This window comes from Gavialis gangeticus, unplaced genomic scaffold (assembly GCF_001723915.1).
Source record: "Gavialis gangeticus isolate Ggan-Ray unplaced genomic scaffold, GavGan_comp1, whole genome shotgun sequence".
NCBI classification, from domain to species: domain Eukaryota; kingdom Metazoa; phylum Chordata; order Crocodylia; family Gavialidae; genus Gavialis; species Gavialis gangeticus.
Window position 1 is genome coordinate 16,279,352 of NW_017729030.1, and position 14,075 is coordinate 16,293,426.

The 14,075-nt window shown below is 41.6% G+C and overlaps 1 protein-coding gene across 1 annotated transcript in view; it reads left to right on the plus strand.

The window, feature by feature from the left end:
• Nucleotides 1-14,075, plus strand: part of ALPK1 (alpha kinase 1) — a 66,338-nt gene that overhangs the window by 20,077 nt on the left and 32,186 nt on the right. The window contains 2 exon segments of the mRNA XM_019521981.1: nucleotides 8,999-9,197; nucleotides 12,029-12,088. Coding sequence (XP_019377526.1) covers nucleotides 8,999-9,197; nucleotides 12,029-12,088 — 259 coding nt within the window.

A 14,075-nucleotide genomic window follows, 5' to 3' on the forward strand; every position in this document is an offset into this window, starting at 1 on the left:
AACACCCTTCAGATAGGAAGAAACTTGCAGTCTTAACTACTGGAAAACTTATACAGACCTCACTCCTGCAAAACTCCATTGAAGTTATTAGGAATATTTAAACAAACAGGAATTGTCCCTGAGTAAGGACTGTAGAGTGTCTGCTTAATTAAATGTTAATGAGTTATCGTGGTACCTAATGAAGGTACCATGGGGTCCACATGACAATTCAGCGATGGGAGTCTTTGTAATGGAAGGGAAGAAGGAGATGAGTATTTGTTTTACTCCTTCTTGTACCTGTTGTTATGGTAATAAGGAGCATTATAATATAAAGCCCTAATTCTTAGCCATGGCTTGTTAGATATCCAGCTGGCTTTTTTCTGTCTGACTTTCAAGAGCTCTCTAAGGTGTTCCAAGTGATGTAACCAAGAGCCGTGCAACTGGGAATTCAGGTTTGTTTGTTTTGTGCCAAGTACATCACAAAGGAGAGTTCATGACAGTATGGACCCCCTGCCTTTCCATTGGTCTTAAATCCCAGATATCCCAGGTCATCTTTTTTACAAAAAATATTGCAGATCAACTTTAAAGCATGAGAGAATATCAACTCTCTAACTATAACACAGTTTGTAGTACTCAGGATGTTGTATGCCATACAAACTCAAAACTCCTCACTTATCCTGCTAGATCTTGACCTCCTGGTTTCAGAAACTGACTGAGAATATTTGCCACAAATGTTGAAAATCTTCCAAGGCTATATAGTAGTTTTTCTATTAATTCGAGTGATCAGTGTGAGATTAGGCGTCAACCCACAACCACTTTAAACTATGATATCTCTTTTACCTTTGGGGATTAAAATTAATTTCTATACGGGTAGGATTCCCAGATTTGAAATGATTGTATGACCGCATATTTGAGCACTGATAATTTGCATCTTAAATTCACACCATGCACATTACCACATTGCATATTTTCGTCCAACTTCAACTCTGACCTCACGTCAGTGGCTTCTGTCCTGAGAATTATTAGCTTTGGCAGAAGTGAAGGAGGAAAGTGAACTTTTACATTCTGATTATAAAAAGGTCTGATCCTGAGAAGTTTTGTCACTAACTTCAATAAGCAGCCATTCTGTCTTAACTATTTAAATAGATTTGTTTACTGTAGTGTCTTTACTGCATTTTTCCTCACATCTCTGAGAGGCAAGGAAGTTACTCTTATCCCCATTGTACAGATAGGGAGCCAAAATACAAAGAAACTAAGGACTGAGGTACTTCAGTAGGTAGAACGGAGGTATCTAAATTAAGAGTGTGATACCTTAGACATATATAGTCTTCAGGAACTTAAGTTTTTGCCATTAAAGATCCATGGTTGCCTAAAATGCTCTGCTTCTGCACAAGCCCAGAATGGCCTGTACCTAGGCAGTGCTGAACTGTTCAGCATTTACATCACCCACAACACCATTCAGGATCCTCATAGTATGCACTCACGCAAGTCCTGTCTGGTACCTGATCTAGTAGCTATGCTCAGAGCATGCCTAGCACTTACTGACAACACTGAGTTCACAAAAACACAGTAGCCCTAGCCACTTTCATTCAAAAGCTGAGTTAGGAGTGGTGGTGACCAGCTATTAATTCTAGCATTTTTACCCAGGATTTGAAAGATTTGGCTTCAAAATCCCCCTTAGCTTCCCCGCTGTTGAAACCATGCTTCAGAAAAGAAATTTTGCATGAAAAGGGTTCAGGAGTCACTATATCAGAGAGAAGGAGCAAGCATGATCTTCACTCTCTAGCTCATTAATTCAGGAACTCATGTGGAAACATGAAGACCCTAGATTCTAACTCCTGTGCAAAGGTCAGCATCTGCATTAGTTAAATGCATCAATATCCTTAAAGCAGGGGTCAGAACCCAAACTCAGATGAATGCCCTGGCCATGGGCCTGCAAAGTCATGATCACACTTGCTTCCTCCCTCTGGCCCAGTGGATCTTGAATTGCTTTTTAGCAAAGTCAGACAAGGTTCTTTGGGTGAATCTGATACCTTTTATTAGACCAACTTAAATAGTTGGAAAAAAATTTTTAGCAAGCTTTTGGATTTAAAAACCCTTCATCAGGCTGAGAAAATTTCTGCAGTTGGTGTGTGCTCTTCCTGATGGAATGAATAGCAAAGTGACACAGCTTCAGCAGCTGGAATGGACAGTACAAACACCCCAGAATAAATGACAGCCTGGCAACAGCCCAGGGGATGAGAGATATGAGTTTAAAATCCTGTTACATTGAGGGCCTAAATGCCAGCTTTCCCATATTTTGGGGGAGTGCTCTAACCACTGAGATATGGTAAAGCAGGGCTGTCCAATTTCAGTGCACACCAAGCTGACCATACACTGTGAGGACAGCATCCTCAGATCCCCACCCCACTGCACAGGCTGTACATCCCACCACCTCCCTATTGGCATACACCCCCCAGGAGTCCCTTCCTATTGCACAGCAATGGGAGAGGCCACTGTAGAGGTCTCCAGACTGCCAGCTGGACAGCCCTGGCATAAGGTTGGGGCAGGAAGGTGTGAGGGAAGCTGGCATAACACCTCCTCTGGCTCTGTTCTGAAGAAAAGATTAATCCTTCCTTTACTGTGCAAAGAATGACTTAGGCACTTACATTCAGGGGAAAGTTTCTGAAAGAATCCTGGTCTGACATAGACACTTCCCTGAAATCCTGAGTTAGGTGTCTAAGCCCTTGGGAGGAATAGGATTTAAGCAACACCTCTGTCCTCAATATTTCCTACTCACTTAGATGGATACCACCTCAGTACCCTGGGCATTTTAAATCCCATTCAAGGGATTAGGTATCAAACTTCCACTCAGCGCACATGGATCACCTAACTCAAGGTAACAGATTCCATTCCAAGTGCCAGGCACCTAAAATAGCAAATTGGTGCCATCATTGCAACACCCATTTCCCTTTGTAGATCAACTTGGCCCTATGTCAACATGGAAAGTCTGTAGCAGAGCTGAGTATTGAATTTAGACCTCCAAGCCACAAGACTGCAGCCTGGCAGTCACCTAACCCCCTTGGATCAGGCAAAAACTTAGTATTTGTATAACAATTTACAGCTGTTCATTGTAGCTATAAACATCTTTGCAGCATTCTGGAGAGACACAAGTCACCCAGGGTCTATGTTCCAGCTTTCTGATAGCTCCAAGACCCATCAATGTAAGCATAGTCTTGGTGACTTACAAATGAACATTTGTCAATGCTCTTTTCATGCACATGAAGTCTACAGGCTATGCGTAAGCAACAAAGGAAATTGCCACAACATGTCATGACATGACATATTACATATATAATATATAGTAATAAAAAACAAGAGTTGAATGCTGCTGCTGTTTTCATTTGGTGATGAAAGAGATTTACTCAGACAAAAAATGTCCCTTAGATTCTTCTGTATTTGGGACTACTAGTCATAAAGGACTCAATCCTGCTCCTAATCCTGTGGCTCATTAAAATCTGATCCCAAAGTGAGAGCCATTACACTAGATTGCAGCAGGGTCATCTGCTAGGGTTGAGCATAGAATTAAACAGTACAGAAGTTTGATAAATCATTCTAACCTGAATCAATCTCATTTGAGTATACCTCACACAAGATCTATCTTAAGCCACTTGCACCATTTTTAGACCAGTCTATGTCCACCAACCTTCTATATGGTTATGGGTTTAGATCGATCTATGTCTAAAGACTAGTCTAAGTGTAATGTCTGTAAGTGCCCTAATTATTAGTGTCCAGAATCATGGGTTTCACTCCCCAGTCTACAGATGATCTGCAATATGACTTGATCATCTTGTGCATCATCTTGTGCGTCAGTGCATCTCTCTGCACAAAGGTGGGCATGTTGCTAATACCCTCAAAAAGTTGCTGCCAAGCTGTCTAATGTTTGTAGAATACAATAAGATTATCAGATAAAAACCTCAAGATCTGACAGAGAACTCTTGTTCAATGCCGCACAATTAAAAATGCCCAGCAGATTCTGTCTTCCCTGGAGAAGATGGGGGTCTTCTAACCCTGCTTTAGACAAATGGAGTGAAATTTCAGATTGTGGTATTACAGCTCCACATACATTTGACAACAGCTGGTACAGATAGATAGTATAAATATAGGTTATATACAAGTATATATTATATATACTTATGTGTGATGTAAATTTAGGATAGGTTCAACCTAGGAGAAATAACTAAGGCTTCTGGAAATATATACCCTGTTGCATGGAATTAGAGTCTTTCTACTGAGCGAAACTGATTTATTACACATTTAAATTTTCAGGGACAAAATAAATGGAGGCAAAGATATCCAAATGTGGATGACTACAACTAGGTCCTTAAATTCATAGTTGGGCATCATAAAAATGACAGGGCACCCATAATCTCAAAAAAAAATAGGGTATTTATTTAAGTGCCACGTTTCTAACCCTCTTAGCTGCAAAAGCACCTTCCCAAATTTGTACTTTCCTGAGTCTGCAGACAGGCACTGTTTTCATTTATTTCTATGATCCTTTTTTATGTAAGCATTACTTCAGAAATAAGACTGATAAATATTGATTCAAGACTATTTCTCTTCTTTATGCTTTTACATTCCTTTTACAACAATTATAAGGATTTCCCTTCTCTCCCTCCATCCCTCCTCCTCATTTACTATGCACCAATAATTTCCTTTTTACACAGTTTCTTGCCAGTTCTAGTGCCAGATGGCTCTGGTTTGGAGTTTTTCTTCCCTCTTGGGAACAATTCCCATTGTCATAGCAAAGAAGGTGTCATGGCTTTGAACCCAAAGCAGGGACCCAAATTTAAGGCGCAGTGTGAGGAGGAGTTAGAGCACTAATGCTAGAAACCATGAAAACAGCACACACTTCCACTCACTGCTGTTAAGCAAAAGCCCTTCAGCAAAGGCTGTTTTGCATTTTTCCCCAATCGTCTGTGTATAGAAATCTAGTGCAAATTTAATTCCGTCACCACCTGACTCCATTCCCAGCCATGAGGTTCCCTTTGTGTCATAAACTCAATTAGACATATGCATTTCACATTGTGGAAACAGATGTTAAAACAAAGTGTGTGTGTGTGTGTGTGTGTGTGTGTGTGTGTCCGTCCGTCCATCCCAAGGTATAAATATATATAGATGCATACTTTAAATTAACAAGAAGAAAATTAGTAAATCCTAGTTTTTGGATAGGTACCTATGAAAGACCAAGTATTCATTTATGAACAGCAGAGCAGAATTTGTGTTTGTTCCCAGGAAACCAGTCACACCTTTTGAAGTCAGTGGAGTTTCTCTGAGTTCTTACTCATGTGACCAAAAGCAGAACTTGGTCCTCTGTCTCATTTTGTTTAAAAGTTGTTAGGAGACTTCCTTTGTATACCCTTTGTGTATATTCCCAGCAGGTCAGTGCATTATCTGTGGGTGCTGGGGAATTTTACACTGCTGTAATTTGGCAGAAAATGAAAGACGTGGGTATTAATTTCTCGGTGTACTGCTTGAAACACCCAAGCATAATTACAAGGATTGACATCAAACTACACTTCTCTGTGCCACACAGCATGCAGCCGTTCCTTTAAAGAAATAGTGAAGTTTCTCCCCCTGCCTTGACTTTTCTACATTTTGTGTCCATTTGGTTTTGGAGAGGGATACAAGAGGTTTCAGCATTGAGCAGAGAGTTAAATTATGCAGCTGCAAGGCTGCCAAGCCCTCCAGAATAGGATGCTTCGTTTAGATTTTTCACAATGCTATTGAAGTGCTTATTTTCCTCCTGAAGAGACACAAACAGATGCAAACTTCTGTAAACACTTTAGAAATGAATTCAGTGAGTTTGGCCTCTCAGCAGTGCTCAATAGCTGACAGAAAAATGTCTAATTAGTGCAAGTGGAAATAATAGGGCCACTTGGATTCTTTCCATCCTCCTCCAAGTCTACTTTTCCTAGGAACTCAAAGGCCCTTTTGTTTGGCAGGTCACCCTCTCTCAGGCTTTTGTGCTCCAATCTATTAAGGGAAGGAGGGGAGGAAAAAAAATAGATTAGGCGATGCTCTGTGCTTAAATATATGGCATGTTCATGAGCATTTGGAACGGGTAGTTTGCAGTGTCAGTTTACAGGTGCTTAGAGAGAGAGATTCCTCCACTGTCAGCAGCCACGAGTACAGCATGTGCATGCAGTGCAGGGAAGCCTTTTCAAGAGCCAGCCGTTGGGAGGATGCAAACACCTCACATTCAAGGGGAAGTAAGCTTTTAAAAAAATCCATCTGTTCAAAGCATGAACGTGCTGGAAGCTGGCAAACACGCTGCTGCAGTTTGATTCCACAACCTTAAGATCAAAAAGTGCACTTTAACTTTCTAGCCAAACCATCTCCAACTTACTTTTCCTTTCATCTGAGAGATGCATGATAAGCTCTACATTTAAAAGCCAACTGGTGGACCTTTGGATAGATTACTATGATCACCTCCATGGGTTTGAGCCTGATCTCACTTGCATCAGAGTGACTCAAGAATAACTCTGTTGATGACAAGATAAGAGCAGTATGAAAAGAAGAGTAGTTTCCATAGCCCACATATTTAAAGATACTAGGGTTACCATATTTCCAATTCCCAAAAAGAGGACACCTGTGAGGGGAAGGGAAGAGAGGGGGAAGGGGCATATAATTGTGGTGGGGAAAGCAGTGATATGCCCCCTGCTCCCTCCCACCCCAGCCCTGCTTGTGCCTCTCCCTCCTGGACAAGGGGTCCAAAAAAAAGAGGACATGTCTGGGAAAACCCAGACATATGGTAACCCTAAAGTTAGGTACCTAACCTAAATACTTCTAAAAATCTGGGTCTGTTTCCACACAAAGAGAGAAAATGAGAGAAATGTTATAGGCCAGATATAAGAACTGAGCTACTGGCCTAGCATTTTTCTTTTGAGATTTTGTGCTGACTTGGGTAACCTTCTCTCTCCTGCTGTTCGATAGGGTTTGGAGGCCAGATTCTTCCTCCTTCCAAAAAGTTTTAACTCCATCAGTTTCACTGGAGTTCGTCCTGATTGATGCCAGTGTGAAAGAAACAAGAACCAAGCCCTTCCTGGGAGAGAGCTCGACCCCTCATTGCTCTGATACTTTTCTCTATGTAAACAGCCCCTTTCATCCAAGAACCTAAAACAGAAAATACAGCACAAGCTTTCCAAGTTGGACACGTATCATTCCAAGTCTCATTATTTATAGGGGGAGAACTGAGGGGCCTGTGAATGTGGTGGCCAAAAGCCACCATGCTTGTTAATTTTGTACAGGAAAAGCATAAAGGGGATGGATCCCTGATTGCAAGAGTCACTTTCTGAGGCCACGTGCATCTCCCCTTTGTACAAACAACCCCTTTTACTTCCCTCCTGCTTCAAACAGAGGGCTAGTGTAAGCCATGGGAATAATATAAAACAGGGTCCCAGTTAACAGCAGTTAGAGACAATAAATCCACTCTTCTGCAGTCGGTGCTCAGGGAGTAATTTCCAGATGGGGAAGAAGTTTCCTGCCATGATTACTAGCCCTTCATTCTCAACTAAGCATACTAATGTAATTTGTGTACCTCCGTGGAATAACTCTACTTCCCCCTCTCTCAAGGCAAACCCTCACAGGAGGTAAGAAACTCTGAATGTCAGCATGTGCAGGTTCCCTCCTCATTGTTCCATTGGGGGGCTGACCCCCAACCTCCATGGAGAAGGCCCCCTAACCTGACAGATGTCCCAAGATCTGCATGGATCTCTGGACACCCACAGAGGCTCTGTGCTTCCACACAGCTGCCCTGCTGGCCTCCCTTCCCCCTAACAGCATGCTCCTTCATGAGCTCTGGCTGGTTTCTCCTGCCAGTGTGAAGGATCAGCTACAGAAGGGACACCAAGGGAGTTAATACTGCTTTAAAAATCATTAAAGGTGACCTAAAAGGAAAAACATTGGACTCCTGCCCTGTTTGCTGCTTTGTGATGTATGAAGGAGTGTTTGATCTTGCAATCTTTAGTGTTGAATTAATGCCACTTGTTTATATTTAGGGCCTGATCCCACAGAGAGCTGAGTGCCTCCCCCATCAGACTTGTAAAGGGGGAAGAAAAAAAGAGGAAAAAATCTGGAGGCAAAATACACTCCCACTGAAGTGACTGGGAACCCCCCACAGCTCAGTCCTGACGAGCAGGCCTCTTATTTAAATATGATTTGAATATTCACACACAGTTAAACAACTGGCCTGATTTTTCAGAAGCGCTCTCAAAGTTTGACCGTTTTCATCTTGACCTCTCCATGCCACCTGGAAGGCAGGAATAGTAAGATATACATACCTCCTCTAGGTACTTTGAGACTTGTGGTTACCAGTTACAATATAGAGCTGTTTCTGAAGTCATCCTGTGCAACTGCAGCTCTCGTTGGCATCGGGCAAGAACTACAGAGCTCAGTGCTTCACAAGGTCAGGTGCTGGAAGGCCCAGCCATTATTAATTTTTTCAGTATTCAGTTACATGTATCTGCAGAACACCAACCTTTATAGTTCATGGGCCTGCAAATAAAAGGACAAAGATTAAAGCCATAGTACACTACCACAAGCAAACTCAAACTACCCAGCCAGAATCTCCCCTGCTAAAAAAAAACAAAAATCAAAGCAAGGGCAGAATTAGTCATTTTTATAACACCAATAAACACTTTATCATTATCACCCTTGCCTATCCATAACTAAGAGCACAAGAACAAACTAATTGCAAGCAGGTTTTGAAATGCACGCAAAACATTCAAATCAGCCAGTGGAGATTTGTTTTTCCTCATGTTCATTTATTTCATCTGTGTAAAAAATTGCATTTCTGTCTTGCAATGATTATGGAAAATTTTATGTAACTGGAAATGTGCCTGCCTGCATACTGTTTTTTAGCCAATATCAGTAGTCAGAGAATTGCTAGACCTGAATATTTTCTGTAACCAGTTAACTGAGCTTCTTTTATCTCTTCAGTTTCTTCCTGGCTGCCTCATGGTTTTGGCGTTCTTTTCAGGTTTATCTGAAAGCCTCCATCATGGTCAAGGACTATGCAACAGCAGCTGCTATTGTGTTCCTGACTGACCGATTCCTATATTGGGTTGATGCCTCCAGCAAACTTCTTCAGATTGCCAAAGGCCTGCATAACCTGCAGCCAGCAACACCAATTGCCCCTCAGGTGGTTATTCGCCAAGCTCGCATCTCTGTCAATTCAGGTAACAGCACTTTTGTTGCATTTTCTTTCCATTTTTTCAGCTCAGTTTCAATTAGGAGCTACTTGACTTTCAAGAAGATACTTTGTCCCATTAAGGGGCTGACATTCCTATGATCCCAGTGCCATCTTTTTAAACCTCCATCCCACTCCCAGCCCCCTTCATCCCTCCCACCTCCTCTTGCCAGCACAAAGGGGCTGGCATAAAGGGCTTCAGAGCCAAAAGCAGTAGAGAAAATTGTGAAAGGGTGTGGAAAATACTAATTGGAGCTTTTGTTCCTTAACAAATCTGCCCTGCTGGTTTCAAACAGGGGTATCTGAATTGCTATATTTCTGATCAACAGCCTTTAAAAACTAGATTAGAATCCTGGTATTTTCTCTGTACTATCCCAGCCGCTTTTCATTAGAGCCACTTGACTATGCAAACAATGCAGCAGAAAGACCTGCTCATATACCCTGGTATCTTTTTATTTATTTAATTTTTTATCACTTTTTTCCAGCATGGATAGAAACTGAATGTTCTTTAAAGTATCTTCCTGCTGTGGCTTTGGGCATCAAATAAAAAGCAACAAAGCTAACCTAATCCAAGCTTTAAAACCTAAGCTTTATTTAAAAAATATATATATTTTCAGAAATCATGGTTACAGAAACTATATAATCTACCTTAACAGCAGCTCTTATCTGTCCTTATGCATTTCTAAAGTTTCCATTGCTGTGGGGTTCAGTTATTGGACTACTCAAATGTATGTCCTAATTCTGAAAACACTTGACAACATTTTACTCACGTAAGGAGGCCTGTCATTTTCAGCTGGACCAGGCAGTGGTCATTATGAAGAAGTCTTTCAGCTTTACATCCTTTCTCTTGGCCGTCAAACCTGTCCTGTGCGACACAAACCATTAAAATGTGTAAGCAACAGCTAATGCCTGGAACACCCACAGTTAGTTGCACATTGTGCCACAAGTGACAGGTCTCACTGTTGTTTTCCCACAGTCAGTCCTGTATTTAGGATATGTCCAAACTAAAAGAGTCAGTGTTGAGTGGTGTTATAGATGGTAACAATCACAAAGAAAGTCAGGCCCAACTTGCTCAAAAGTTGGTGGTGCACGAAAAGGCTCCCTAGGTCAGTTTGCCAGGGCACAAGAAGAGGGAGAAGGTATTCAGGGAAATAGGATGTCCTCTGCTCAGACTACCCCAATATAGTCAACTCAGGCCAAGCCAACCTCAGCCCCCTCTCCTCTGATATAAAGAGTTCATTCCCTTTCCCTGTGTCTCTGCAGAGCTTTAAAACTACTGCCTCTGCTCTCTCCAGCCCTCCTCTCTGAAGAGCAGAGAGATGGATCCAAGCTGCCCATGATTTCAATGGGAGGCCAAAGGGAGCAGTCTGGCCTACTCCATTTTTCATGAGAGGAAGAGGGAGAGGGTCTGCCAGCCCTCAAAGAGGCCAGCAGCTCATGGTCTGTTCCACGTTCTGCTCTCTGTCCCCTTCTGAAAATACCTTCAGCCCAAGATCCTCTCCCTATCCTGTGCCTGTGCCTATGACCCTCCCTCCTTAATAAGGGGTGCTGAGAAAATGAGGTGCTCTGACTTATTGGAGAATCTACTCTTTTCAACAACTTCTTGCCTCTCAGCTGTTGCTGCTTCTGGTCCTCGAAAGGCATCACCTGCCCTGGGAAACTAGAAACACAAGCGAAACCCTCTCTCCTAAGAGCTAGATCATGCCTGCTCCATACATGCTGAACTAATGTGCACACACACACAAGAGGCAAAATGCAAGGCATCTTTATGGTAAGCTTGGCTGCTTGTCATTTGAAGGGGAGTAGAGTAATGAATGGCTCCACCTCCAGCCCTCTTGTAAATGCCTTTTTCCCTCCCCATAGCTTTGTTGCTGTACAGGGGCTGGCAGACATGATTAAAGATATGATATTAATAACTTCAGTGACAGTCATATCTGAAAGGAATGAGGTAAGACCACACTAGGAATCCAACTAACTTCTGTCTCCCTGGAGTGGACAATACCATCATTAGTCATTAAGAGAACAAGAATGTTTTTGTTCAATCCCTATCTCCTTCTCAAACCCACCTATGTGCAACCCAGGCACTGGAGGACAGGCCACTCCTTGCAGTATTTTGTATCCCTATAGCCTCTTCTAATGGAGGAGCATGGTGCTTTACAAACTTGCACTTCCCATGTAAAGGAGATGGGTTTACCAATGGGTTTTTTACTACTAATCTTCCCTGTCATATCTGAACACCTTCCACATAAAATCAACAGGAACAGTGAAGTCCTTGGTTGAATGCAGAAAAATTCTGGGTCTCCTCTCTTTTTAAAGTTAGTAGTTCATATTAGGAGTATGTTTTTGTTGCTGTTTTCTTCTGTTAAGAAAAAAACTAAGTAGCATTATCAGGCATCCTGCAACCACACCACTGAATATATCACATTAATATAAGAGGAACTACAGTGTAGTAAATATATACTCAAGTGACTTCAGGATGGTGCCACAGATTCATTGTTTCTGCATGCACAATTTTCTAAGTACAAAGAAACAATGATAGCCTAGATAAAGAGACTTACTTTCTTTATCACTTCTGCAAGATTTCTGTGTATGCAGATATGCATGAGTCTTACAGATTCCCGACCACTTGTTTAAAACTACCTGTGCATATTTAAAAAGCAATTCTTACTCTAGAAACTTACTTTTCTATACATTATGGAACTAAAAACATGTAAGTATGACTAATGAATGCATTAGGAACAGAAAGACAACCTCCAACAAAGAGGCCTTGATTAATGAATAATTCAACACACTTTCAGTGTTTGTTTTTTATTTTTTCAGGTAAACTTTTAAAAGCTGAATATATTCTAAGCAGCCTCATAAAAGACAATGGAGGTACAGGTATGCTATGATATTTTGCAATTTGGTAAATCTTTTAATGTACTGTACCATTCATTACACTTATGCCTCCTTTGAATATGCTGCTTCACTCCCCAACTGTCAGTAATGATAATTCTTTATATCATATTTTCCCCCTTAACCTTAATATGATATGGATGGAAAACCTTTTTCTTTTTGAACTTTCTTAATTCATTCAAAACCCAAACTCTTCAAATCTTTGCTTATATCAAGAAGTACTTTGCACCTTTGCATTCTCTGTCTTCTGCTTCTTTTCCTTGGGAATTTCTAACATTTTGAACTTTTGAGTAGTGTCAGATTTGCACAGGGGCGGGGGGGAGAGGAGGGGACTCAGTCAGCTATCAGAGAAATATTTTCTTTCTTCCATTCCAAACATGAAATTACTCTCCAAAATTACACTGATCTTATCCACAGAAATATGTCAGTAATGATTACAGGTTTAAATATCATTATTTAGTGACCTTCATATCTAGAACTGAAAGGAAGACAGAGTGAGTCCCTGGGTTTCATACTGCTTGTTCCTAGTCTTGGGACCTGTAACAGAACAGATATTCAGTTCACATAAACCAGTTTGAAAACGGCTAAAACCAGTTTGAGATAAACCTGGTTAAAAGCAGTATCAGACTTAACTGATTTGGGTCAAACAGATTTATGCAAGGTCTGTCCCAGGCCCCTTCCTGGTTTAACTTAAACCAGATTCCCCCAGCATCCCAGATGCTTCATAGCCCTGAGTGGGGCTCTCTGCTCCAGAGCAGGAGTGGCCCCACCCCTCTGCTCCCTGGCTGGAGCTCTGGCAAAAACTACAGGCACACTCCCCACCCCCTGCTCAAGCAGGGATTCCTCCCCTCTCCCACAGCATAGACTGTAGCCAACATGTGGTATGCTAGCTAAGGCAGACAGGACAAAGGTAGACAGGACAGTGTCTGCTTAGGGCTTTTTGGTGCTAATCAACAGGGCAGCTGGTAAGTTTCCTCTATTCCTTCCTTGGAAAAGCTGTTTAAGAGCTTGAACTAATGAAAGAAGCTTTTTCTTTCTTGATGGGGTGCTAAATGCTGTGTTATCAACTCCCTGATGGCTCCCTCACTGGTAAGGAGCAGCGAGGGAATGGGGAATTCCTTCCTAATCAGAGCATCCTGACCAGACCTGGCCATGCCCCCACTCAGCTCAGCACTCTTGAAGGGAAGGGAGGGCTTCTCTTGTGCCCCCCGGTTTCTAGCCCGAGCCAGTGCAGACATGTGCCTGCATTTTTTCAGTCTCCAGGGAATGTCTGGGTGGTTGCAGACTGGTTCAGCCTAGCCAGGTTAGATTAATCTGCAAAGATTGAGTCAATTCAGGCTTTTTGAACATCTGTCCCTAGCCAGAAAGATCTGAAATGTTCTTCTACTATTTTGATAAGTATGTTAGCATTTAAAAATGTTCCAGTTATCATTTCTCTCCTCTGCAGAAGTCCCTATAATTATTGTTCACCTTAAGCTTGGAATATGTGGCTCTAACACTCAATAAGCAAGAGCCAGGCCTCCAAGAAATACGAGATTGTTAAAGAATCCTCTCCACCAAATTTTAGGTTCCATTTGTTTTCTGATTTCTGTGTCATTAGGGCTTACTTGGCTCACATAGTCAAACTTTTCTTTGTAACCATGAGGAATAAACTCTGGTTATTTCTTTTTTATGAAACAGATTCTCACACTCATGAAACACCAGAAACTGGGTTTTTAAGGGGAAAAAAAAAGAAAACCACCAACTATGATAAAACCTATGATAAAAAATAAGTTAGAATTGGCAACCCTGGCTACTGAAAACACCATCAAACTAAAAAAATAAAAATAATAACCTCTTAGTTGGGCGACACTCAGTGAAGACAACTGTCTGTAACCTTTGTTTGTCACTTCCTTTGTTTATGTTTTTTAGTGATGTACAGTACAAGTGTGTCTGATTTTGATTTGCACCTAGCACATTTACCCTATAGCTA